Source organism: Mycteria americana, chromosome 7, assembly GCF_035582795.1.
Source record: "Mycteria americana isolate JAX WOST 10 ecotype Jacksonville Zoo and Gardens chromosome 7, USCA_MyAme_1.0, whole genome shotgun sequence".
Lineage (NCBI taxonomy): Eukaryota > Metazoa > Chordata > Aves > Ciconiiformes > Ciconiidae > Mycteria > Mycteria americana.
In genome coordinates, this window is record NC_134371.1 from 17,779,328 (window position 1) to 17,806,474 (window position 27,147).

The 27,147-nt window shown below is 37.2% G+C and overlaps 1 protein-coding gene across 2 annotated transcripts in view; it reads left to right on the top strand.

Moving 5' to 3' along the window:
- The window catches only part of SLC9A9 (solute carrier family 9 member A9), a 250,212-nt gene that overhangs the window by 19,050 nt on the left and 204,015 nt on the right, over positions 1-27,147 (top strand). For both annotated transcript variants that reach the window (XM_075507217.1, XM_075507218.1), the window contains exons 5-7: positions 12,325-12,507; positions 21,726-21,928; positions 26,319-26,396. In XM_075507217.1, the coding sequence (XP_075363332.1) occupies positions 12,333-12,507; positions 21,726-21,928; positions 26,319-26,396 (456 nt within the window). In that variant the 5' untranslated portion in view covers positions 12,325-12,332. The remainder of the gene's footprint in view (positions 1-12,324; positions 12,508-21,725; positions 21,929-26,318; positions 26,397-27,147) is intronic.

Below are 27,147 nucleotides of genomic sequence, written 5' to 3' on the forward strand. Positions count from 1 at the left end.
GCTTCACAAAAACAGTGGATAAACAGGAGAACAGTAATGAGTTCCTGAAAAGGCCACCAGATGAAGGAACAAGTGACCACAACAGTCATAATATATAATAATTTGGGTATAACCTAACAAAACAAACATAAGTGGAAAGACACATCGAATATAGCGCTTTCCAATCTCAACTTGTACTTGAATTGGATTCCCACAACTTTAAAACTATCTCCAGGATACCTTAACTAGAACAGAAATAGCTCAAAGGCAAAGTTGGCTTTAAGACATTCTTCAGAGGTCATTCCCATAGTGTCAAAAAAAAATTCAGGGAAACTGCCAAGAAATAATGGCCTTTGGAAGAACAGCATTGTATCTACCTTTTCAGTAGGGATACCCCTTCTGTGATGTGAAGATACTTCCTTGAAAATGTTTACTCTCTTGTCACTATTTCCACAAAGCAACAATAGGGAAACATTTCTCCTTGAAGAAACACAAACAATGTAAGAATTTTAAAGATGCCATTTTCATTTCATGATTTCTCTCATTAAAAGAATACATACACCCCCCAAGGACCATGATATTTTTGAACTGAGAATTGACCATTTCTATAATATTCCAAAAGAGATTATCATTTAAGTCAGCCTTTACTAAAATACAGTCACAGACATCCAAATTTTGTTACCAGATTCAGATGTTACTAACTGAATGAAACCAAACTCTGTTTGCTACTGTGCTGAAAGTAGATTTCTTTTGTTATTTATGCACATGGGAGTTTAGGACCAAACTGGTCTCACTGAAGTTAATGGCAAAACTCCCACTGACTTCAATTAGAACAGAATTTGACTCACAGTCTCATTACTGAGCATAACAATTAAAAGAAGCTTTTACAAGCTGTATTGCTGTGTAAAAGGGCATGAACCATGTAGCAGATTTCATTGAACCCATAGCCAACAGTCATTGCTATAGCAACTGAGGTTCTAACAAAGGTAGTCACTGTCTCTGTAATCATCAGGTGTCTCTATAGCAACTAGAGTTTCCAGAGAACAAGAGAAAAATATTTGAAAACTGTCAGTTGGAAGAAAAGAGGTCTGTGAATAAGACGGTTGGAGCCAAAAGCAGCATAACGGTAAAACATGGCTTAGAGCGAAAAGAAATGATTGTCCGGAACCTACACAGACAATGGCAAAGGAAGAGAGAGCACAGGCCAAGGGCTAGACTGGAGATGAGAGAGGATGAGATGGAGGTTCAGGCTTTCCCTTGGGTAAGGGAAGCAAAATGGCACTCCAGGCAGATATTCCCAGATCTAAATTAGTTCTGTTTTGGACATAATTCTCTTAAAGAAAGACTGGGCACTACAGGAGAGAAGCAGGGCTAAACCTTGTCTGCAATAGGAGTTTAAGTCCACTGGGATTTTCAAATCCACTGGGATTTTTCACTTCTTGTGCCTACTTTTCTTTACAAACGTAGCCCTATTTCTCTTCAGTATGGAAGAACACAACCTCTGTTCTTGAAATGCTGCTGCTGATAGCACAATGCAATTATGTAGAAATGATGGTTAACTGTTCATAATGTTTCTTATTTACAAGTTTTTAAACAGTGTTCAAGTGAAAAAAGGAACAGCTGCTGTTTGGATACTGATAGAGATGAAATCAGCATTGCTCATCATAGGTCTATGTCAGTAAAATATGGTTTTAGGCTCTCAGGTAGGAAGATAGCAGGGTTATCTTCACATAAAAAAGGCCAGCATATGTAAACATAAACCTCCACCAAAAAATACTTTAATGATATTGGCAGAACCTGTAAAACAACAATTTTGGCCTAATCTGATTCCTGCTGACCTCAGGGAGATATGAATTTGGGTGAGATGTTTAATTTAATTATAAGTTACCCAAAATGTTCTTGTTCACAGACTAAAAATAATTCAGCTGGACCAGCATGCTTCCTCTGAAAATGAACTCACAAAACTAATTATATATTCCAAACGGGGCCTTATCCAGTATACTGATGCACTACAATATGTTTCTTGTATAAACCAAAACCCCTGTCTTTAACCTGAAGAATTGATAGAAGATCCAGTACTGCTAAAAGTCAGATTTTCATTCCATGTGTAAAGAGAGCCCTCTCGTGGAATTTACTTTCAGATTCGACTCATGAGAAAGAACACTCCTTGTCATGTAACAGCCAGTAAAGTCAGGTATTGTTCCCGCTTTCCTTAGTAGTACACAGTACAATGTAATATAATTTGTATCTGAAACAGAAGTCACCAAATGACATACATTTGAACAATCTACCTGAGGAAAACAAAAAGCACTGTAGCAATATACTTTGTCAGGCAGCTTTTTTTTCTTTTTAAAGATTTAAATGTCAGCCACAGTCAGGATGTTTGCTGCTGTATGGCAGTCATGGATTCAACTGCATTTCTGTAGTTGCAGTATACCCAACACAGTTGAACAGTGATGTGATATCACTGTTCGTATGGAAGGGCGGGGTATTATTAATGTCAACAGCTCAGGAGAGCTGATTGATCTTCAAAGATAGCTTCCTCAAAGCACAAGAACCTCCCAACATGGAGAAAGTCAAGGAAGCATGGCAGAAGGCCAATGTGGATGAAGAAGGAACACCTGGCTGAGCTCAAACAGGAAAAGGAAGCACAAAGAAGGTGAAAGCAGGAACGGACAACCCAGGAGGAATATAGAGACATTGCCTGAGCATACAGAGAAATGCTTGAACAGTTGGAGTTGAAACTCGCTAGGGATATAAGGAAAAGGGCTTCTATGAGTACATTGGCAGCAAAAGTGGCTATTGAAAATGTAGACGCACAGCTCAGTGGGGCAGAGAAACTAGTGGCAAAGGACATGGAAAAGACAAAGGTATTCAATGACCTTTTTGCCTCAGTTTTTACTGATAAGGTTGGCCTTCACACCTCCCAGTCTGCAGCAGAGTCTGTGGGACTAGTGCATTACCTGCTTTATAGGTAGCTAAACTTAAACCAGGGGATATGCACAAGTTCACGGTTCCACAAGTTGAACATGAGTCAGTGTGCTACAGTCCTTCCAAAAATGGACTGCCTGAGATAAGAAACAAATCAACCTTTATGTGTGCTGAGATTTCAGTGGATAAACTTTACATTTCATAGTGAACCCCGCTCCCCCTTTCAGCTCCCCATAGTAGTCTTCCACCAGGAAACTACATTTTTTTTAAAGTTATCTTTACAATTGGCATCTTTAAGTTAAATCTTGCTATCTAGACTGTTTTTTAGTTTCTTAAAATATGAAAAAAAACCCACAGGGCAGCATTTCAAGCTGAAAATGAACATTAGTAAATGTTCAAATGAACAAAAGTAAACTTGGAAATATCTCCTTCATGATCCTGACATTTAACAACATGGATTAAATTAAACTGTATAAAGAGGTAATATCAGTTTCTCAGAATTTCATAAGAATTCGTCTTAGTTCTGAACCTATTGGCTAAAACTGTCAAAAACAGAGCAGATCAGCTGTACTTTGATAACTTGTAGAAGCAAACTGCTCTCTTTCAGAGCTTTTATTTCTCCAGAAGTGCTGGCATTTCTGTCTTCTCAGTGAGAAAAATGCACATGAGCACTTCAGCTCTCTCTTAATTGAAATTGGTCTGTAAAGGTTGGTTCCAGTATGATGATTAGAGTGTGTTGCGCTGGTCATTACATCCCAGGCTCCATTGAATTCATTGGTGCTCAAAAGGGAGAAAAGATTTTCCTGTGTTGATACAATGCCTGGAGACAGTGACATATGAGCAGAAATATCACAACTCTCTTGGGAGATTCAAAGTCCAGTTCCACTCAACTCAATGTATGTTCATCATAATTAGTATTGTATTTTGATTAGGCAGTAAAACAGGCTCTGAACCAAGGAGGAAAAAAAAAAAAAGGCAACTTTGCCTTCTGGGTAGAAAGATGTATTCTAGTAAGCAGAAATTATTTTCAAAGCCATTTTTCAGCTAAGAGTAATAGCAGTAACCTATTAGATATATAGATTATGTGGACTTATTTCTGTCACTGGAGACTGTGACCCATGTAGATAGAATACCAGCAATACCAAATAAGCAATAGTAAAACCAGAGTCTGACCTCAGAAAAAAAGAGAGGACAAGATCAATAGCAACCAGCAAATAAACTGATTTCATAGGAAGGCTCTTCTAAGCAGTAGAAGAACAGATTTCAAAATACGTTGAGGCCTGGCAGTTATAACCTGACACTTAGCCCACCACTGTGGGCTTAGTGGCCTTAAGTGGCCTTAGCCCACAGTATTTCATAGGCAGTTGTGTATCAGAACAGGAGCTAGCAAGGCAGATCTTCTTGGCTGGAATGGATTAGAGAAGGATAACCAGTTGTGATCCCACTAATCCTGTTCCAGTCTGTCTGGGGATTTTAGGCAAGCGAGCTGTGACAGAACATTTGTTATCTGTGCACTGGCAATGTGGTTGATTTCTCAGTTTCAGAGTTGGTTTTGCTTGGTTTTTTATTTACATATATAGCTGCACTTGTTCTCAATGTTTGTTTTTACTTCTGGCTGTACTTTTCCTATGCTTGCATAATTGCCAGTGTTGCTAAAGCATTGTCTCTTTGCTTGGAATTCCCACTAACTATAAGTACTATAATTAATTACAATGTTTACATTGTGCTTCTTTTCTAACTTTATATTTTCCAAGATGAGAATCTCTCTACTGATTTACAAGACTCCTCTTGCTTTCTATTCAATCTTGATAGTTTCTGTAAGAGCAGACTTCTACATGTGCCAAGCTAAGGGAGGAAAGGATTATTGTTCTGTGAAATTCATACAGTAGAGATAAGGTGAACATAGAAAATAAGCAAGACTACTACCTCTTGTTCGTAAAAATGACATGCCAAGGGAGATGAAGCAAATATCATTTGTAGTAAGAACATGGTATTATGAGAATTACTTGACATACTACCTTCCAACAGAAACTTTAACTTATTTTGGCTCTGTCTTTGGCCTGTTAAATAATATTCAAAATATCTTCCCTGTGAAAACTTTCTTCATTCACCCAGTAGCCTGTTCTGAAAATCAAAATGTAACTTTTTATTTTATCCAGATCCCTTCCTTCTTGATTTATCATGTTATCAATATTGCAAATATGATGCAGCTGCTGCAAAACGTTGTTCTATCATCTGACCTGCAAACCAACCAAAACTTGGCGAGAAGTTATTCCAGTTAGGAGGGGAAATTGAGAGGACTGGATACCACTGAAAATGTGGTTACATATAAGAACATGGAAAGACCTTTGCACAGAAAGAATCAAACAAATTATCTGGTCACATTGCCAACAATTTTTCAAATGAGATCTTACTTCAAACACTGATAAGCTCTTCTGAGGCCATACTGTGTTTCTATGTATTTTTCCTAGATAGCTCTACTTTTTCAGTAGAGCTGATTCTCATCTACCCAGACTCATCCTTTTTTCCAGAACTGTACTTAGCAAAACATTCCTGAAGAAATGCTGGAGAGGCGATTTGGTTTAATTTAGCTCAAGAGGTATCTGGTTCTGTATACTATATTTCTTATAAAATAATATGGCATACAGAGAACAATAATACAGTTATACCATTCATCACAAAATATAGCAAAACTAACTGGATTGAAACTTTTAATACAGGCTTTTTTATTACTTACAGGTTTCACATAAGCTGTTCTCCGTGTACGACCCTGAACATTTGGGGCATCCTTCTGAATAGGCTATACATGCCAAAATGTCATAGGATTATTAAAAAAGCAAAAAGCATTCTTAAGGTCCTGTACCAGTGGAACTAACTGTACCAGTTAGTTCCAATATATTTCCCCCAGTAATGTTTGTATAAAATACCCACTTGCAAACATGTTGCATCAGATAGTTAGCTTGCCTTAATCATCATATCTTCATATTTTTTCCATATTTCAGATAATGTATAGCAATAATATAGTAGTGAACTCTTATATGGATTGCTGCAGCTAAACATCTGGCCCACTTAGAAAATATTAGTAACTTAAAACTCAGATATGAAAATTTTGCTTCCCTATGTCCTCAGCCATTATTATATTTTTCAAATGCCTTATCTGATACAGAAGGAATAGGAAATAAGCACCAGTTCCTATTTGTAAAGGAAACTTAAAATAACTAAGTGAATGCCAAAAGCTGATATTAAGATTACCTTTTATTCAGATAGCACTTTTCACTCAATGATCTCAGACCATTTACAAATATTAATGAATTCCTAAAAAGCCTTGTGAATGATGTAAACATTGCTATTCCTAATCTTAAAATTAGAAAGCATTGTACTATCTGTAAGGAATCAAGCTAAGTCAATTGTATTCTACAGATATAGGTAAATTGCGGCAATTAGCTAAAAACAAGTATCCTGTGTTTTGTAGAAAAAACCATGCTACCTCTTGTTTTGTAGCACTTCTTCATAGTGAATGATGACATTAAGTTAGATCAGAAAGAAAAATGGTCACTTTTGGCAAATGTGTTGTCAAATAGGAAACAACCATATTGTGAGACACGTGACATTTTTCAGTTATATACAGAGAGATTTTTCTCTGTGTTTTTAAAAAAATTAAAGAAAAGTATTCTCTTGGAGCCCAGGCCCTTAGCGGAGATCACCTGATGAAAAGTATTTGCATGTTTCAGTCTGTATTACTCAGTCACTAGAAAAGTCTGCAACATCAGCTTTCTACTCGCTAGCACTGCACAAGAATTTCTTCCAAGATCTACCTGTGGATAAGCTTACACTGCTTCAGCATGGCCATTTTAAATAGCTGATTCTTTAGAAGCTTCATGAATGTTAGTAGTGGCAATAAGTTCACTCATGAGCCTATTTTATCTCCTTCCCAAAGATTAACTCAGTATGTGGAAAAGAGGTCGACTGATGCAAACCTGCATTAATTTCTTTAGAACAGCACAGTGCAAATACATACCAAGAATGCTAAACTGTTCTGGTTGGAGGGGAACAGAATTCTGTTAAAATCACTAGGACAAAGTCCCTGGAAAATAAATATCTATGATAAATCTTTTGTCAAGATAGAGCGAATCCACATAAATTATGCATTTCATTTAGAAAGGAAAAAAAAAAAAATTAATACATAATTTGGAGAAATACCTTTGCCCAGGAATCAGAAATCTGATGTGTTGGTTGGAATTCACAGACAATGCTCTATCCACCAAATGAAATGGAAGATGAAAAATGTTGACAAAAAAAGCCATTTGCAGAAATTTAGAATGTAAAAAGGAAAAAAAAAACCCATGTGGAGTTAAAAAAAAAAAGTAATTTTTTTTTTTTGTGGAAGATAAATGCTTCGTTTCAAATAATCAAAATTTATCTTTAAACGAAAAGAAAATGATTGTTTGGCATAATGGACACACAAGCTAAAAATTCTGTTAGTGCCAGTTGCAGACAAGGATACAATTATAGGATTAGACAAGTGTACGTGGCTCTGTGAAGGATTAATGCAATGTTTGAGAATGCGAAGCAAAACAACAGTTTTGGATGTCATTTCTGGATTCCTCATAAGCAGCAACTATGATGGGTGGCCAGGTCTGGAAAGCTGATTTAAAATTGTCTTGCATCTCTGAGAGGAAAGCAATAGCTAAAAGCCCAGTCCTGTAACATGATGAATGCTATTTAGAACCAGATCTCCCCAAAATTATATAAGGAGCTGTGCTGAGTTCTTGGCAGAATTTAAGCCCCGATTCCAACACCTGCAAGCCTAAAACTTCCATTAAGCTAATAGAAGACTCTGATTACAGTGTTTCCCCGGTGTCTAGTGTTTTGCTTCTGTGCATGAAGGAAAACATTCAAAAATCACTTGCCAAACTCAGAGCGTATGTAGGAACAGAACTGTTTAGCCTAGTGTTTAAAGCCATTATCTGCAAGAGGTAAAAACCTGGTCATTTCTCCCAACCTTTTTGTGGCTATCTCAGATATTCCAATAGTTTAAAGAAAAGAGAGGTTTGGTCTCAGGATCCAACTATGGTTATATATCCTCAAAGGCTGCCTTGAAATATGTAGCTATTTTCTGTAGAGGTGGGGTTTTTTCTACTAAAATAATTCACTTCTATGCAACCCAGAATGTGGAAGCAGTTAAAGTGATAAAATACATAATTTATCCCTCATCCATTACAGCAATAAGCCCTTGAAGTATAAGCATCTTTTTATTATGCCAACATTAAGGAAACATACGGCTTTAAATATCAGTAAAGAGAAAGTTCGATATGTGTCTAGATTTATTTGTTAAGTCCAAAACCTATTCGGTAAGTGGGGCTTGAATCAGTGACTTAACTGAGAGTTTTCCCATTCAGAAAGTTAAGCACATGCTCAAAAGTTTATAGAGCTGGGACACTTGGTCTTACTTTTCAGATACAGTCTTTTTTGAAGCCCTTATGTTGTTAAGATTCAAACTTCAGAAACTTGTAACCTACCAGAAAGTAAATCTTGGAACAAGCTTGTGATTTTTAGTTCAGTCGAAACAGAAGAACAAGTAAAACCAGTTTAACAAACAAACAGAAAAACCCCAACATTTTCCCAACAAGGGCAAGGTTTGTGATGTCTGAAGCAAAATTACTGGTGTCTAAATTCTCTTTCCGGAGGACAATGTTTTTTGAGTAAAGCTTTTCCTGACACAGATGTCTTTTCTTACATAAAAGAAGTCTGACAATGCCTTCAGCGCTTCTCTAAAAAAACCACCATGCTCTCTGATGACCTTATAGTTCTTTGTAAAACAGTTTCACACACAGAAACATAACTGATCGACCACGACACAATTTAATTATATACACAGTGTGTCCATTTTTTTAGAAAATTCTTCCTGAACAAAGCCCAGTCTTTGGTTATCTAATGACCATATAAGTTAGATTTTTGTTTTTTTCCCTTGAATTATATTTTTCCATATAAACAAGCAAATAAAAAAAAACAACAAAAAAACCCAACCAAACAAACGAAAAAACCCCCATGCACACCACACTTAAAAGCTCTATGTCAAATTCTTTACTAGGGAACCAAAGCCAGGGAAACTGTACCACTTTTTGCCCACTAATATATTGCCTAGCAATTTGTACTGTATATGTGATAACATGTTCTTCTTAATTTTCTCAGTATGTTAAATACACTCTAAAATACTTCATATTAAAACAGAGAGTGCAAAAGACTGGGAAATAAAGAATTCAAGTTGTTTATGCAATCTAAATTCTTTCTCCTTTGCTCCTTCTTTCCTCTGTGCTCCTAAGCGATATACCTTTTATTCATATGATCACGTACTGAGTTTTTTTAATGTAACTGATGTGACCAGTATGCAAATGGATAGGACACAGAGAACAAATAACTCAGAAGTTTCCATCGTTTCCACCTCCTGTTATGGGTCAATAAATCAAAATATGTTTATTACCCAAATCTGATACTGAATCTAAAATTACTTGTTTCCACTTAAGCTCTGGCATGGTGCAAATTGCTATAGCATGTGATTGTTTCATAAACACGCACCAGATTATCTCGTGAGATAGGGCAGAATTATAACCATATTTTGCAAAAGGGGAAATGCAGCTTTGGGAAATTAACACTTCGGCGTTTCAAATATTTCATACCACAACTGCTCTAGTAGTAAGACTGAGGAACTCCTTATTGCTTGGTGAGAAATATGGGCTCAGGTAAATTCATATAGAAAAGGGAATTGAACCTCATCTCCCAAATCTGAGGTGAATAGTCTAATCAATGAGTTTCTTTGTATAAAATTACCTCCTTTCACTGTTTTGTGCTTCTTCTCCATTGATTTTATTATAAGCGCCTGCAAATTACCTATTTGACAAGGGTAGCAAAGAACTCTGGTTTTCATAATAAATAACTCTTTGTTTTTCATTGTGATACATACTGAATGTGGTTATTTTCAAATGATTTTTGTTTTGCTTTTGATACTTCCACATTGGTGATGGATGATCAGTCTCACAACGTTAAGGTCACTGTCATTTCTAAACTGTGAATGTGATATCCAAATGAAGTCTTCATTTTTATTTTTCTCCTTTATGAAAATTATAAGCCTTGGCTATGTGACTAACATTTTAAAACGAGTTGCATCAGTTGTGTAATGAAATTGGTACACCTGATTCCCTTATACATTATTTTGTCATTGTCCTGGTTTCAGCTGGGATAGAGTTCATTTTCTGCCTAGTAGCTGGTATAGTGCTGTGTTTTGGAGTTTAGTGTGAGAATAATATTGATAACACGCTGATGTTTTAGTTGTTGCTAAATAATGTTTACTCTAGTCAAGGAATTCCCACGCTCTTCTGGGTGCACAAGAAGCTGGGAGGGGGCACAGCCAGGACAGCTGACCCCAACTGGCCAAAGGGCTGTTCCATACCATATGACGTCATGCTCAGTATAGAAACTGGGGGAGTTGGCCGGGGGGCAGCGGTCGCTGCTCGGGGACAGGCTGGGCATCGGTCGGTGGGTGGGGAGCGGTTGCATCACTGGTTTTTTTCCTAGGTTTTGTTCCTCTCTCACTCTCTTGTTGTTTTCCTTCTCCTTACAATTTATTATTATTATTATTATTATTATTATTATTATTATTATTATTATTTTGTTCCAATTATTAAACTGTTCTTATCTTAACCCACGAGTTTTCTTACTTTTACTCTTCCAGTTCTCTTGCCCACTGGGGGGGGAGGGTGAGCGAGTGGCTGTATGGGGCTTAATTGCCAACTGGGGCTAAACCACAAGAGTCATTCAAAATACAGTAGTAATTCGCAACAAATACGGGTTAACATCAAAGTTTTATCCTTATGTGAAATTGAGTTGCATGGTTCATTAATTTGGGAAGTATCAGCTGGGTTTTGCCAACTTTTCATCTCACAGAGACTCCATTGATAACCAGTTCAGAAATATAGCTTTGATTTAAGTAATCCTGACTATGTTTGCAAATTATCAGGTAAAATTACAAAGAGAAAGAGAAAATGAGGGAAACACAAAGGAGAGAAGATAGTGAAACAGTGGAGAGGACAGAGTAAAACCAGTGATAGAGATTGAAAAAAATATCTGGTAAGCAACAAAAAAGCATTAATTAGAAAAGAACTAGAAGGATACTGCTTTTCATACAAAGTGAAAGAAAAAAATAATACCTGTAAAACGTGATGAAATTAGTTTACACAGAGGACAGAACTGATTGTTTGGCAAGCAAAAATTATTTTAAAACATTGTAGATTGAAGCAACAGTGCCTCCTTAGGAACACTCATACTACTATGAGCTACAGCCCTGAAATTACTGAGAGTATGGATATCTAGGTATTTTTTTCTATTTTATTCACCTTTGACAAATACCTGACTTGGAATGGATGCTGTACAGATTAGTTTGGCCCAAAATATTTTTAAAAAATAAAATTTTATGAGATTGTGAAAAAAAGATGAGAAGATTGTCCTTTTTTAATGAGAAGCAGAATTAGGATTTTTCTGATGAAAATGAGAGTTTACTTGGAATTCTCCGGTATAATACATGTATTGCAGCCTTGGGCTCAGACAGAAAAGCTTCTGAGTGTTAGCTATAAATAGTAAGATAATTTCTACTGTTTTTCTGGCTTAATTGAGTAATGTAAATGAAAACATACAAACAGCAGAAATGATGGAAAGTAAATTCCAATGCATTTTATTCAGTTAGATAGGGTTTCTTAAGTGCTTTTAATTCTAGGCAATTGGGCCTTTGCTTTTACAGAGATCTCTCTGTCTTCCTGCAGGATCAATACAAGTTCCAGGCCAAAATCTTGAAATCCTTATTCATTGTTTTGTTTTCTTCTTCTGTCTTTGCACCTTAGTGAAGTGCCACCTTTATTCTCTGTTGCTTACATTTAAAAGTGGGAAAGAGGAAAGATTTTTAAACTTCCACAGTGTAGTGAAGGTTGCTATGCCATTCTTTTAACGTCAGTTTTTCCATCTTAAACTATCAAGACAAAATATGATTTTTAGGGTAGAGATTATGCTGTAAACGACAGGAACAAACATTGTGAACACAGACTAAGTTTTACAAGCAAATTTTAGAAATTGACAGAGCCTGAGTCTTGGAGGTGATTTATGCATCTACAGCTGGAGCAAGCGCCGTCCAGTGATGCAACCGTAACATGAAAAATGAGACAGGGCAGCTTTAAGAGAGAAACAGGAAGCTGTAACTGGAATCCAGCTGAATTCTGAGCTGGGGCACTTCACCCTCAGGCTGCAAATGAAACAGATGTGCTCGCTGTGAATTTCTGTAGTATCTGGACTTTTTTGTACCAAAGGTGATAACACTTTCCCTCCTGTGATTTTTTTTTTCTTTTATTTTGCACATATTTTTCCATAAAGGGAATGAAATGGAGAAGTTGAAGAAATATGTATCAGTGAAAGATGAAGATCAGTTTTATCATCAAGGAGCTGTGGAGTTGCTAGTCTTTAACTTTCTGCTCATTCTTACAATACTAACAATTTGGTTGTTTAAAAACCATCGATTCCGCTTTCTGCATGAAACTGGAGGAGCTATGCTTTATGGTGAGTATAAATTCAAGTGCCAGCTTACATGGGACTAGTTGCATATTTATGATCAGGCACTTGATCTCAAGTGCTGACAAAGCTCAGAAAATGTGCTGAATGAAATGTCATCAGCTCTATAACTGTACAGCAAAATAATAATGTAACAGCATCTGTCATGAAGTAGCTAGAGGCTGACTTGTTAAGGGAGCGACTGGCATGAGCTGGTTATCCTCGCGAGGTGCACGTTATGTTCCTCTATGGGCAGACAGCCACTGCGTGACACCTTGGGAGTCAGGGAGTTTACTGTTTTCAAAAGAATGAAATGCCCACAGTGAAAGAGATTATTTAATTTGCTTATATTCCATGCTTGTTTTGTATAACATTCAAAGGTGTTAGACTAAGGAGCCTTGTGGATACAGCCATATTGTCTAATAAAGTTTAAACGATCTTGAGATTTTTCTTTTGGTTTTTCTCTGTGCCTTTGAAAAACAGACTATGAAGAATGCCTCTCTCAAGTCTTCTCTGAATGCTGTTGTTGTTCTGTAATTTCAGTTTGCCTGTCTAGTTCTAATCTTCTTCTTCGAAGTTTTGCAATATTGCGTATCTCTTTCATGTAGAACTTTCTGCATTGTCCACTGACAAGAAGTACTCGCTAGTATAACTGTATACACTTACATGTATAATGATTTCTCTCGTCATTCTCTCTTACTGTTGTTTCACTTTGAGAAAAGTGTGACTGCCATTTCTGTTACCATAAAACACATATAGGAGGGTAACACTGTCAAAATGGAAGATATAAATCAACAGCTCAGACATTACGCATCTAAATACCAGCCTGTTTTGACTCAGACTCATTCTATCCACATCACATACTCTAGCAGTGTAATACCCAAAACTGGTTAAGATTGCATATTCTGAAGAATATTTGTTTATCATGGCACTCCACATGCAAAAAACTCTATGGAGGTTCAGCTGCAAGCCTGCAACAGAAAAGGCAACTGACCCCTACATTTTGAGATAAAGGCTTCATTTGCTCTTTCTATATCAACATTTTAAGATTATCTCAGTTCTATAGCAGGACTGCAGCTGAAGATCACAGTCTTCCTTGTATCCCTTTCAAACTATTCATTAGATAAGTTAACTGTATGAAATTTCAAGAACACAGGCTATTTCATCTTCTTGGCTCACTTACTATCTTCACAAGTGACTTAATAGTTTGAAGAAAAGCAAGTAAACAAGAAACTCGTGTATTAAGCCAGTCACTGAACCCCTAACACCTGGGTGAGGAAGTCTGTGGGATCTCTTCATTCTCATCTGCCTTGTATTTATTTTAAAGTTGTGAAAAAGTATTTATTTGATAATACGCCCTTTTTCTAATCTTGAAATCTGTCGCACATAGAAAACACACTTCAACTGAATCAGTTGAGACTGAAATACACATCACGTGATACTTAGTTAAATGCAATGGTTTTCCTTGTCAGACATCACCTAGATTGTTAACAGTTTTATGAGGTACAAGCTACATAGCATCACTGAGAATACATTCGCTTGTTGCATTTCTGTTAACATTTCTCAAAAGGAAAACCGTGAAACACTGTGCAATATATTCATTATGATCAACTTGTAAATTACGACAATGTTTTTCAGATTACATGGGTGACTCTTCTGTAGTAGCTTCCTTTACACTATTGTGCTGTTTCCCATGTGCAGCTGAAGATTTAGACAAAAGCCTATCAAAATAGAAATGAAATATGGGGAATACAACGTTACACAAATAAATCAGTGTTTAATCAGTTTTATCTATCTTTTGGTTCTATTTTGCTGCCTGCCCAGAACATAATCTGCACATCATGAGGACAACCAGCTCATGATATTCTTTTGATCAGTTAAGAGATTAGTGCTCCAGCAGGACAGAGCTTTTAAATTATTAAAACATTCATGAACAAAGGAAACATTCCTCATGATTGTAAATAAACTATCTATTTAGTCTTGCATTATTTATGGCAACCTTCAAAGAGGGAAATAAGCTTATTCGTAGGATCCAAAAAGCTGATGATATCCTTTTTATCCTTAGAAATTTTGGGTATGGGTCTAGGTATCTTTAGCATTGTGGAATAGCAATAATGAAAAGAAAGTGGAATTTCAAGGGTCATGATAGAGGCATCAGATCAACAGGCAGCAACTTTGGGAGAAAATCTTCATGGCAGCAAGCACGGACAGTGAGCTAAATCCTGCCCTCACTTAATTTTTGCCTTCTTTATCAGAACAATTCTGCTTTATACCTGTTTTGTACAAACCAAAAGTCTCTGCCCTACAGTTCGCTTTACTCCATCCCATTGAGCTATTTGCTAGGTACTTGAAGAGCAGCACAAGAAACCGAAAATTTTGCTTCAAGTGACAGAATACAGCCGCTTATTTGCAGACTGTGTCCCACAGTATGATAGATGGGTCTGTATTCCTTGTCAAGACAGGGTGCCATTAGGGGTATAGCAGTGGAAAGGATGGAGAAAGTGAAATATGAGGAAGATCGGGGGGGGGGGGGGGGGGGGGAGAACACAGAAATACAAAAACAGGAAGAAGTTTTACAGTTACTGCAAAGTGCTGAACAGCCACAAATTGAACACTAGGAACAGCTTGATAGAAAGATAGAAAGTTCTATTTATAGAACAAATAAAAGGGTTGTTTTGGGGTTTTTTTGCATAAGCTTTGTAGGAAAATCCAGTTTTAGGCTGAATAGTTCCAGCTAAAGAAAAGCCCATACTGGAAAACTTCCCCTTTGGAAACTTTAAAAACTGAGATGTATTTTTTTTTTTTTTAATCAAAGATAAAAAAATTAAATATTTTTAAATTTTAGATATTTCAATTAGAAATTTTTCTGCAGTTGCAAGGAAAAAAACCCAAAGCATTTAGCATAAGCCAGAATTAATTCACAAGAATTAATTCAACAAGAGTTCAACATTATTTCACAAAAAATGTTATGTGTACATATATATACACATACCTTTCAAGGCATTTAGCTTGCAAGTATTTAAACACTCAAATTGTTTTGTTTGTTTTGACACCGAACTGAAAAATCACTCACAGACAATGAAGAAGAATACAGACTTAGCTGTTTATTCATTCATTCCTTTGTTTTCCGGTATCTCAGAGAACAAGTTTCTCTGCACACTGTAGCTCGGTTTGACAAACGGCCCCCAAAGAGTAAACTCAGCTTACTTCCTGATTTCTGGGTATCAAGGAAGCAGGTGAATACGAGAGTAACTTTGTGCCATCCAGAAAGGGAAGAGCATCCTTTATATACACTATCAGTACAATTTTCTATACAACTGCATAGTCAGAATTAGTGTGGTAGACTATCTACACAAGCAGTAACAAAAACTGAATGCCACTTCTCTCAGGTAAGAGTAGGTGGCCTCCCTCTTAGCACCAGAGCCCAGAAGATGGCCTCTTAGTACTAGACCAAATGAAAGACTTAAGTGCCTATCAGCCAGCTCCTACAGGGCCTGATATCTTTAGACACCTCAGTCACAAAATGTTAGGTGCCAAATTCCCCATATAATACATAAGTCATAGCCCTTCACATTAGTGGGGCAATAGCCCAGACCTAGCACAACGAAAAGCTGAGTGTAAGTATCCAAATTTCTCATCCTCCCCAGAATTTCGGTATCAGGGCTACATACAGGTACTACCAGTTACCTCTGATTAAGAGGCTAAAGCACTCCTGCAGACAGGCAGCCAGAATTAAACTTCAACAAAAAAACTAACAGACAAACAAAAAACCCACCACCACCAACCCACCAATACAATCTGTGCCTTTTATCTGCTAGGTTAATTAGCAGCTTTGGTTGAAATGGTTCTCCGCTTGAATAGTTGTCACCCCTAGGGAATGTGTGGTACCTGTTAGGGTGGACGTGAGGCTGATTGAACATGTACCTGCCTTCAAAGTTGTGCTCTGTGGGACTAGTTGATCAGACTGGAAGGACCACATGAAAAGGATGAATGACAGAACACAGTCGTAGCACTCACAAGAAATGGCTTCGTGTTGCAGTGGTTAGAGATGCTTCCTGAAGTTTTGAGGGGACTGGAGGGGGGGGATTGGAGGTCTACCACTCTCTTCGTTTTTTTCTTCCCTCCAGTTGTTCAGCTCTTGACAGGTGTGCAGTGGGAAAGCTGACTCACAGTAGCCCTTCCTCGGCCTCTTCTGAGGATCCCATGCAGCATGTTTGGAAGTGAGGCACATATCAGAGTTCTTGATTCAACTTTGGTGGAGGTGTCTAATGATTAGGCAATATGATTCTTACCCCTCCTAAATCCATTATGCCTCTTGTGTGGAATAATTGTAGTTTCCTTCCGATTGTGTGTTCTGAGTACCCCTAATTCTCAAAGGCAGCAATGGATGTAACAAGTCCCAGAAAGAGGAATCTCTAGCCCTCAATAAAATAATGAAGAGTACTTCTTCGTCTTCCTGACTACAACATTCATAATGAAGAGAGATTGTCAGGATTCAGAGGAAAGCATGGGAAAATCATGACCAAGGCAGAAACTGACATTTTGTAGTGGGTCAATGAAGAGAGGAATAGCATTCTTGAGGCAAACAAAGACATTTGGAAGAAATTCTAAAATATTTGGGAAAATGAACTACTGGCTAAAACTGCATCCCTGACTGTCATTATTAAGGAAGGCATTTAACAGCTGACTAGATAAACTCCTGGGGAAAGAACAGTCCTGCTTAGCCCAGGAGTTTGGCATGAGTGACTTACGAAATCCCTTCCAACGCTCTCATCTATGATTAAGGATTTTATCCTGCTCCCACTGAAGAAGTTGGAAAACCTGCATTGCCTTCAGTTAAAAACATGACTGGGCTCTACTTAGAGTGAGGTTTTGCTGCAAGATCTTACTTCAAAGAACAATTAAGACTTTTTTGAAGAAATCTGTAACATTAGTTAAACCCTTTTCTGTTTCATTAATTAAATGAAGCCTTGGTACTAGCTTTCAAGGAAAGTGTCTTAAATAAGGGGAAACTGAGATGAAAACATTTATAATTGGATTTAGACTCCGAGAATACAAGATAGGTTCTCTACTTTGTCCTAGTACACTCAAGTTTAGCCTTGCATAAGAGTTTGTATGTAGTTACCTACGTCCTTAACTGATGTAATACTATTTGCAACTTTTTTATTCCTGCTAACCAGTACCTTGGTGTAATACCTACTTGTGATGTCAGGTAACGGATGCAGCATCATTCCTGACTCATCTTCAGGGAGTTTTAACTGCCAAATTCCTAGACTTACATAGTAAAGCCAGGCTTTCTGTGTGTGCCACTATGAAATCAGAGCTATTTGTACAGAAGGTATGTTTTTACATACATGTTTTTACATACCAAAGTCCATAGAACTTTGTGAGAAAATGTTCGCATTTAATTATTCTGCCACAAAACACTGATTGCAAGGAAATTAGAAATTATTAGTCTTTTTTCATAGTAGATACATCCAAATGATATTTCCCAAAATTTTTTTTTTCTTTAAATTAACTCTAAAGAATGTTTCAGAAGATACATTACAAAAGCATGATTTCAGTTTGGAAGGGGGAGTAGTGGAAAGGAAAATACATTATACATCTATTTAAAAATTAATTATTTCTATTAGAATATAATCTGGGCTCCTGAATTCTATCATGAAAGAAATGTTATATAATGATTTGAAGCAGAAAGTGCATTCCATAAATGATACACCTACTAAAATATTAAATACACTCTTCCCAGATTTTTAATTCACTGGGGGTATTATATAGGGTCTTTGGCACATTTATTATTACTGAAGGAAGAATACAATCCCATCACTTATATTGATTCTTGCAATATAGTGAAGTAATAGCAATTGCTTTGTCTGAACCTTCCATGGAGCATTTGAGAATATTCTGAATCAACCCATCATGATGGATCTTGTCCACATTTTGTTCAAATTTAATACATTATAGAATTTCCTTGAGAGCAACAAGGACCTCAAAGCCCCACTGATGCCCTGAGAATATTGATTGTTAGAATCTTCTGCAATGTAATTTCTCCAATATGTCTATGCTGTTGGATACTCTCACAATTTCCTTGTTCTTTTATTATCATTTCGTTATTTGTGTGGCTCTGTACATTATCCAGATCTGGACTCCATCAGGGGATAAGATCTAAAGCTGGTGGAAAACCCAAAAGGCAAACTTGAATTCCAGTTGTAAATCTCAGTCAGTGTTGATCTTTATTTCTCTACAGCTACTGTGATCATATTTTTTAAATATTCCTTTTCTGCAAATGGATTTATTTATACTCAAGAGCTGTCTTGCAGGACTAGGATCTACAATATTTGCAGTTGTTTCCATTCCAGAGAATTCCTACAGAGGCAGTTTGAGACTACAGCTGAAGATAACATATCTTCTCAGAATACAGAATAAGAACAGTTCTCTACTCCTAGTCTAAACTTGACACTGCAGGTTGAATAATTTGCCCTTGAACAATTCAATGCAATTGCATTACTATAACTGAGAACATTCATTTTCATTTTTAAAACTATCAAACAGAATTTGGTTCAAAGTATATGCTATATTAGCCAATACAACACACATACTAAGAATCTCAAAATGTTGAGGACACAGTAGTCCACCTGGCTGTACTATAGAGACTGTAAAGGCAACGTCAGCTGGTCTCCACTGATCTCCGTTGAGCAGTTCCATGTTGCCATTCTTATTATGCCAAAGTTATTATGTGTACAAGCCATATAAACAGTTAAACTTCCACAACTAAAAAATAAATCAGAAGAACTCTGAATAGTAGGATTTAAACTCTTATTTTTAAAATCACTTTCATGTTTTTAGCTCTTCATTCATGATTTTTGAGCTCTCAGTTAAAAATAGTGCTATTTCCTTAAAGTCTTGTCTTTTGTATGCAGCAAGAAGACTGTTACTTGTACAAATAAGCATGATGCTCATTGTTGCTGGTATAACAGAAACAAGGCTAGTAGAAAAAAATATTACTGTCCTGCATAATTTTGGAAGACATAGTGTGAGGGTCTAGGTAAAACTATCCAGAAAAAGGCAGGTTAATATGACAGATGCTGTAAACGAACAGGCAAATGTTAGAGACCAGGAAATGCAGCACGACAAGAAGTTGGGCAAGCACAGAAGAATTGTGTGGGAAAGATAACGAGGGACATAGTGGGAAATTTGGTAAGCAGACAGAGAGAATGCAGAAGGAAAGAAAAGGCAAGTGAAAGGAGACAATGGGATGGGTGAGCAGGTTGTAACAGCACATTCATCCAACCAAGCACTGCTTTCTCCTGACTATTTGAAACCTATCGCATCTTGTGACCTGATACTGATTCTAGCAAACTGTGTTGCTAACTATTCCTGTTCTTGAGTAGTCTTTCTGCCAGTGTCCTTGCACAGGCATTGGTGGACGTCTACAAAATATTTCTGTTACCTGAGCTGATTAAGTCTATGTAATACCTGATAACAGAAGTGCAACAGAGGCTATAGTTTAAAACATCAAGTGATAGGAACAAAAATGGTAAAGGAAAAACTAAAAGTTTTCTATTCCGGAGAGCGAGAAGGAAACATCAAGTCTTGTCCAAGCATCAAATGAAGTTGAATTCTTAATGTATTTGAAATTGAATTTGAAAATGGAATATGTGGTTCTTCTAGAGGAAATCTAATAAAAATAAGATAAAAACCCTGACTGTTTTAACTAATTAATGGTTTCCTGGGTTCTGACTCATGATTTTGGACATCTGGGGCTGACCACTGTAGAAATCATTTCACAGTAGCACATGGGGTGCTTACTTCCCTTTTCCCATATGTGCTTTCCCCCAAAATTTTGAGGAATTCTGTCTTTTACTACAGCTAGATTTATTATCTGATTTATCGCACAAATGCTGTATAACTTAAGAAGGTGGCCTTGGGATTTTCTACTGCTTATCTAAATCCTCTACCATTTAAAGAAACCAACCATACTAAACAATAGATCCAAAACAAGCTTAAATGTATATGTCTACTAAACAAGCAATACAGCTGCTACTCTGTTGTAGCATCAGTCCAGGAAACGACAAACTTGCCTTACATGTATGCTAGAAATCTGCAGTTCAGAAAGTCTGTTACGGAAAAATGTGACAATAATAAAGACATCCTATTTATCTCTCTAGGCATTTATGATCACTTTTATCACCATGGCATCTGATTACTGGATAACACTTAAACTTTAACATCGCATTTTTCAGATGCCTATCAGCTATTTCCTGTAATTTAATTTCTTTCTTCTCTTTCATTAGTAAGTATATCTATCTAGATGTTTAGATGTCTTCCAGATCAATATTTAATCTGAGTATTCTTAGCATTTTATGAATGTGTTCAATTAGTAACTGTAAAGCTGTTCATCATATACATGGGACTTAAAGCACATAAGACATAAAAGCATGGAAATTAAATTTGAAGCCAAATCCAAATCTCTGAGGGTGGAAATAATCTCAGTAATGTTATCTAACTAAATATTAGTCACCTCTCCTGAAGTAATCATGCAAGCTTCCACTAGAGCCAACAGAAAGAAGTGTACCTGCCAGAGGACAACTGCAGAAGTATATTTTCCTCTCTGTTTACAGTAAAGGGAGCCAAAAGGTCTGTCTTAGATAAGAGTCCTAAATTGTGGATAATCAAATCAATTAATCCCAGTCTTAATATTCCTTTCCTTCTTCCTGCTTTTATTTTCCCATATTTATACAGTCTCAAAAATAGTCTTCTACAGAAAGCAGAATGTGCCTGAGTCAGAGTTTTGCCCCCATGAATGAAATGTGTAAAATCACCAAAAGCACAGCTGATTTTTGTGTGCTCAGTACACCACATTAGTTACGCAGGCATCCACCTTCTCTACATATCTATTGAAAATGCAGTGGTTGAGCAACTCAGTTAAGAAGTATATCAGAATGATTCCAGCAACTGGATCACAAAAATAGGAGTACACCTGGGCATATGTCAAACCAACATCTGTATTCTAATGAAATGACCATTTTGGAAGAATATTTTATGGTCACCCATGGAGTGTTGAGTGAGGTGTACCCCTGTGAAGGTGGAAACACTGAGAAAGTGGTGTCCTAGCTTTAATAGAGTTCATTTTTCTTCAAATTAGTAATTATGTAGCATCAGATACTTAAAAGTACCTGAATCTCTTTGGTTGTGTTTTGTTTTTTTTTTTTTTTTTTACTCTCCAGGCCTTGTAATGGGATTAATTATACGATACGCAACAAAAGCATCGGATGTTGAAAGCGGAACTGTTTATAATTGTGAAAAGCTGAAATCTGGGCCATCCACTCTACTTATTAATATAACTAATCAGGTCTATGAATATCAATACAAAAGAGAGATCAGCCACCACAATGTCAATGGTCACCAGGGCAATGCAATGCTTCAAAAGGTAAAACTTATTTTTGTTCTAAACTGTGTAAGATATTTCTTTTATTTACACCCTTGAGAGAGGAAAACAAGTTTCAAGCTAAAATGTGACAGAGAGAGAGAGTATTCTGAATTTAGGGTGAGAAGGGTAAGTGAGGAAGGAGAACAGGAAAGGAAATAAGGTGCAGTAGAAACCTGACCATCATTTAGCATGCAATTGGCTGTATGCTTGCAGAATAGTTGCCTGAACCCTTTTAGATGACAGTCCCACCTCCTGCAGACACTGAGTTCACTTGCAGGCACAGCTGTTACCTTGGATTCATTGCCACCAAAACTTCATAAACCCCACTGATAACTTTATTTGTCCTCTGTCTTAAAAGTGGCTTGCTCTGGCAGCATAATGCAAGGGAGGTTTACCCCTTGTATGCAGCAGAGGTAACTACAAACTCTAAACATTTTACAAAATATAAACTTGTAATTATGTAAACTTCCATAGATAAGCGGGGTATTTTATAATGCTTAAGTGCATTACAACGTTCTCATACACTCATTCACTACTGCAGTGGTCCTCGGCGGGGATTTCACTGGCTATCCCCAAGCTTGGGGAGTCAGCATTGTGGCAATTCAGGCTGGATGCAAAAAGGGAAGTGTGGGAGGAAGTTTACAGTCCTTTATGATGTCAAGGCATTTTCTGGTTTCCAGTATACAACAATTAAAAGATTTTACTTTGTTAGTATATTCTCCCCCTTCCCCCCCAACCCGCAACATTCACTTTCTTAAAAAATGACAGCAATTTAAAGAACTCATGAGTGTAAAGGGAGTTTTTAAAACCTGGATTTTATGTTCAAAGACAACACGTATTCACATGAAGCTTCTAAGCCCTTACCAGTGTTTTTTAACAATATTGCAATATATTATTTTGCTTTTTTCCAAGTATTATTGTTTAGCTAGCACAGTAATACATGTTCCTGTGTATTATAGTGGTTATCTTTATAAAAACTTCTAAGTTATGCTTCAAATGTACACAGGGGAACTCGGCAGAATTGGGATTTAACTATCTGCTCAAATTCCTTGCCAATGCAGCACCATTGTGTGGCTGTCTGTTGTTACTGCCAGGCTCTTGCCATTCTCAGAAAGAACTAGACTGTCAAGGACTATTAGAGCTGTGGTGGGTGGAGACAGGAAAATACTGTGGCAGTCAGACTAGTCAGATTTTGCTGAATCTTCATCCTTTTTCCTGCTAGTTGGTTGCAAGAGGTTTGTCTTAGTCAAAGCGTGTGTTTAGTTTCCAAAGCATATGTACTAATCCATTACATTTGAACATCTTCAGCAAACCTGGTATACTGAAGCTGACTTATGTTAGGAGAAAGGAGGAGCACTAACTTGCACAGAAGTTTCTGTTACCCTTCCAGGGGATTGCCCAATCTTCTTTCCATAGTCTCACTTTGCTGGAACATTCTTAAAAGTCTCAGCTGTGAATTGTGTGTTTCTCTATATTACTGGAGAGGCCTCAGCCTGCCTGGATTTTCACTCTTTTTTCCTTTAAAATTATCTGGCAAATGCCCTCTCAAAAAGAAAATAAAGAAAACAGGAAAGAGGGAGGAATTCAACAGTATTTAGGAGACAATAACAATGCCTGGCAGCCTTCCTGACTGGCAAAAGCACTAACATAAAAAACAGCAAACATGATCACACCATGCTCTGGTTTTTGTACAACTGTAATTCCCTTTTGACCTCAGTTTACTAAGTGCGTTTATCAGAAAGAATAGACTGTGCCATGACTTACAAACGTGTATCCTTTAGAACATGGTTTTGAATAACAAAACATGCAGTCAGGATTTCTGATGCCTATGGAAAAAATATTTTAACATATTTGCTGAGTTAATTCCAAAATTAACATTTGAGGCTGTTAGTTCATAAAGGAAGAAAATTCTTTTTCTGTCATGTTTTCAGTGAAGTTACCAACATACCTGGCAGTACTAAGTTGCTGACACATTACTTGCCAGCTAGTTTTTTTCAACTTTAAAATTCGAAGTAAGCAGAATGGAAAAAAAGGCTGAGTGCTCACTTCCTGTTTATCAAATCAAGCTATCTGTTAGTAAGAAGACAGAAGTCATTTTGTAGGCAGGTCTTACTCTTTTGAAGCTAAATAATTCATCTAGAATACTGTAGCCTTAAAATACCACTTTATCTGAACAAAGGAGCTGCAAACCATTGCATTAATTGCATCTTGTCTCTTTTAAAAGCATTGGTATAATATAGCCTGCTGACAGAACAGTAAACAGTACACAGGCTTATTAAAATATTTTTTTCTCCAGCAATGCTGTGGTTTTAAACAGGATTCTGTTTTATTGAAAGCTGCTTGTAATGTATTGCATTGACTGAACATTGTCCTTGGTCTCCTTCTGTGCCTGAAGTTGAAGGCAAATACGAACAGTGTACCGAGAACAGCTGAAATTAGAACTTTTTGCCTTGCCACCATCATCCTCATTCTAGCATTACTGTAAAAATTTACTGGGCATTTTATAAACTGTTTCTGGCTCTTGTAGAAACAAAAATGTATGTTTCACATGAATGGGGCTGACATTACACAGGCATTTGAATGTAACGAACTGCATAGCAGAGGACAAAGTGGTGCCTGCTGCTGTGCCAGCCAGTGGCTTGGAATGGGAACCACCAAGAGACTAACCCAGCAGCATACCTTCAGTTCTGAAAGCAAATAGCACCTTAGCTATGTCGTAGCGGAAAATCCAGTTAGTCTTTGCAGAATGGCTGAATCTAGTCCTTAGCTTATTGAGGATATAAGGAAGCCCCTTTGCCTATGAAACAGATACAAGATATGTAGGCAATAGGACAGCATCAGTGCCTCTCAGATTTCATACCTGAAAGGAGGTTGTCGAGAGGTGGGGGTCGGTCTCTTCTCCCACATAACAAGTGATAGGACGAGAGGAAACGGCCTCAAGTTGCGCCAGGGGAGGTTTAGACTGGATATTAGGAAATTTTACTTCACTGAAAGGGTTGTCAAGCATTGGAACAGGCTGCCCAGGGAAGTGGTTGAGTCGCCATCCCTGGAAGTATTTAAAAGACGTTTGGATGAGGTGCTTAGGGACATGGTGTAGTGGTGGTCTTGGTAGTGTTAGGTTTACGGTTGGACTTGATGATCTTAAAGGTCTTTTCCAATCTATACGATTCTGTGATTCTGTGATAACACAGTGATATGTTGCATCTTCAGTAACAGACAGATAGGTAACTGTCATCAGAAACAAATTACAGTTTCATTGCCATGACAATGAAACTTACAATATGAAACAATATGACTTACCATGTCAGCACATACGAGGATGTTACTGGTAAATTAGTCGAGCTGCTAATAATTCAGGCCATCACAAAACCCTCAAATCAAAATCTGGAAGAAAAGGCTTTATGTCATTTGTAAATTTCATGTCTGTGTTGGCAGTCCTTTTGCCAAAAAGGACAATTTGTACTTTGCTAAACTTACATTTTGTTAGGAATTAGAAATAGTTAGTTACTGTGGAGAGTCTAGAGCTTGTTTTGTTGCAGTCAGGCCAAAACTGATTGACTAGATTGGACAGATTATATTTTACAAGACGAGTTACAACGGAAATGATGCTAGAGAAGAAGTCAGCAGATTTTGCTGAGAAACTTTAGGACCTGTGCTGGCACATTAGCAGAACTGATTATACAATTACAGTTTAATGAGTTATGTCACATCTGAGCTACATTACCTAGCCACATGAATGTTCCTTGCCTGCTGAAAATGTGAGGTAAAATACATTTTTGATCACTTCTAGGTTAAGTGAAGTAATGAAGATGGTCAAAGTGTGCACAGTTTTCATGTGCAGTAGTTCAAGAAAGCACATATTAGCTGACAGCCAGCGGTTCATTAAGCAACATTATCAAGCTCTGTCTGTGCCTAAATAGATATGCTTCAAAGGAAACATTGCATTGGCTTTGGTAGTGCAGGTCTTTTCTTTTATCACCACTCTGTATGTGGGGAATTGAGGCACAACACTGATGATGTGTCTTTCCTGAAACTGAACAGGACGTCCATGTCTGAACCAGGAATTAAGCCATGGGACTGTCAAGCTGGGTGTCTGGTAGTGCAGATACTTACTATCACAGATAACACTGCTTGTATGTGTTCCCTGTAAAATAGTGCATGACTGATTTCCTTCTTTAAGGAATACTTTTCAAGTAGTATTCTACATATATAAGCAGTAAGGAACTACACATTAATACTTGTAAGAAAACAACTCAGAATAATATTTTGTCCTGCAGACATCGAAGCTGATCCTGAGATTAATCCTGATAGAGGTTACAATTAAAACCTATCCTATCAAATTAATTGCTACTTTACTTGTCCTTACCCTCTCTTTTTTCCTTTCTGGCAGATGACATTTGATCCTTCCATCTTCTTCAATATTTTGCTGCCACCCATTATATTTCATGCTGGATATAGTTTAAAGAAGGTATGTGTCTCTTTCTTGTATTACTAAAGTGACTGAATGTGATTGCTACTTTGTAGATCCAACAGGCCAGTGACAGAGAAAAGAGTCAGTTAACAATTATATTGCATGGGAAGAACCTGACAGGAATGGAAGAAAATGAAAGATGCGTGGACCTCATTCTGCTTGCTTCCTGCCTCTGTGCAAAGATTTCATTGTGTGGTTTATAACACTTGGGCATTCTTGTTATCAGAAGAGACCACTTTGAATCTGGTGACACTGCATGTAGGCAGCAGCCTATCTGTGTTTTATATACTGCACGATCAGGACTTTGTTCAAGGGAGGGGGTTATGACACTGTTTGCATCAGATACGTTCAATGTGAACTTCTGTTCTGATCTTGAAGCCTTTGGCCAGATACATAAAAGAGGGAATTTTGATGGCATTCCACCAGGCAAAAAATAAATCATCTTCAATTGTATTTTCCAAAATAACTGATGGAGCCTATATTGTTTCATCTTATATTTGATATATAGACTCATAGAATCATAGAATCATAGAATCATAGAATTGTTTAGGTTGGAAAAGACCTTTAAGATCATCAAGTCCAACCGTTAACCTAGCACTGCCAAGTCCACCACTACACCATGTCCCTAAGCACCACATCTACATGTCTTTTAAATACCTCCAGGGATGGCGACTCAACCACTTCCCTGGGCAGCCTGTTCCACTGCTTGATAACCCTTTCAGTTGAAGTAAAATTTTTCCCAGCATTC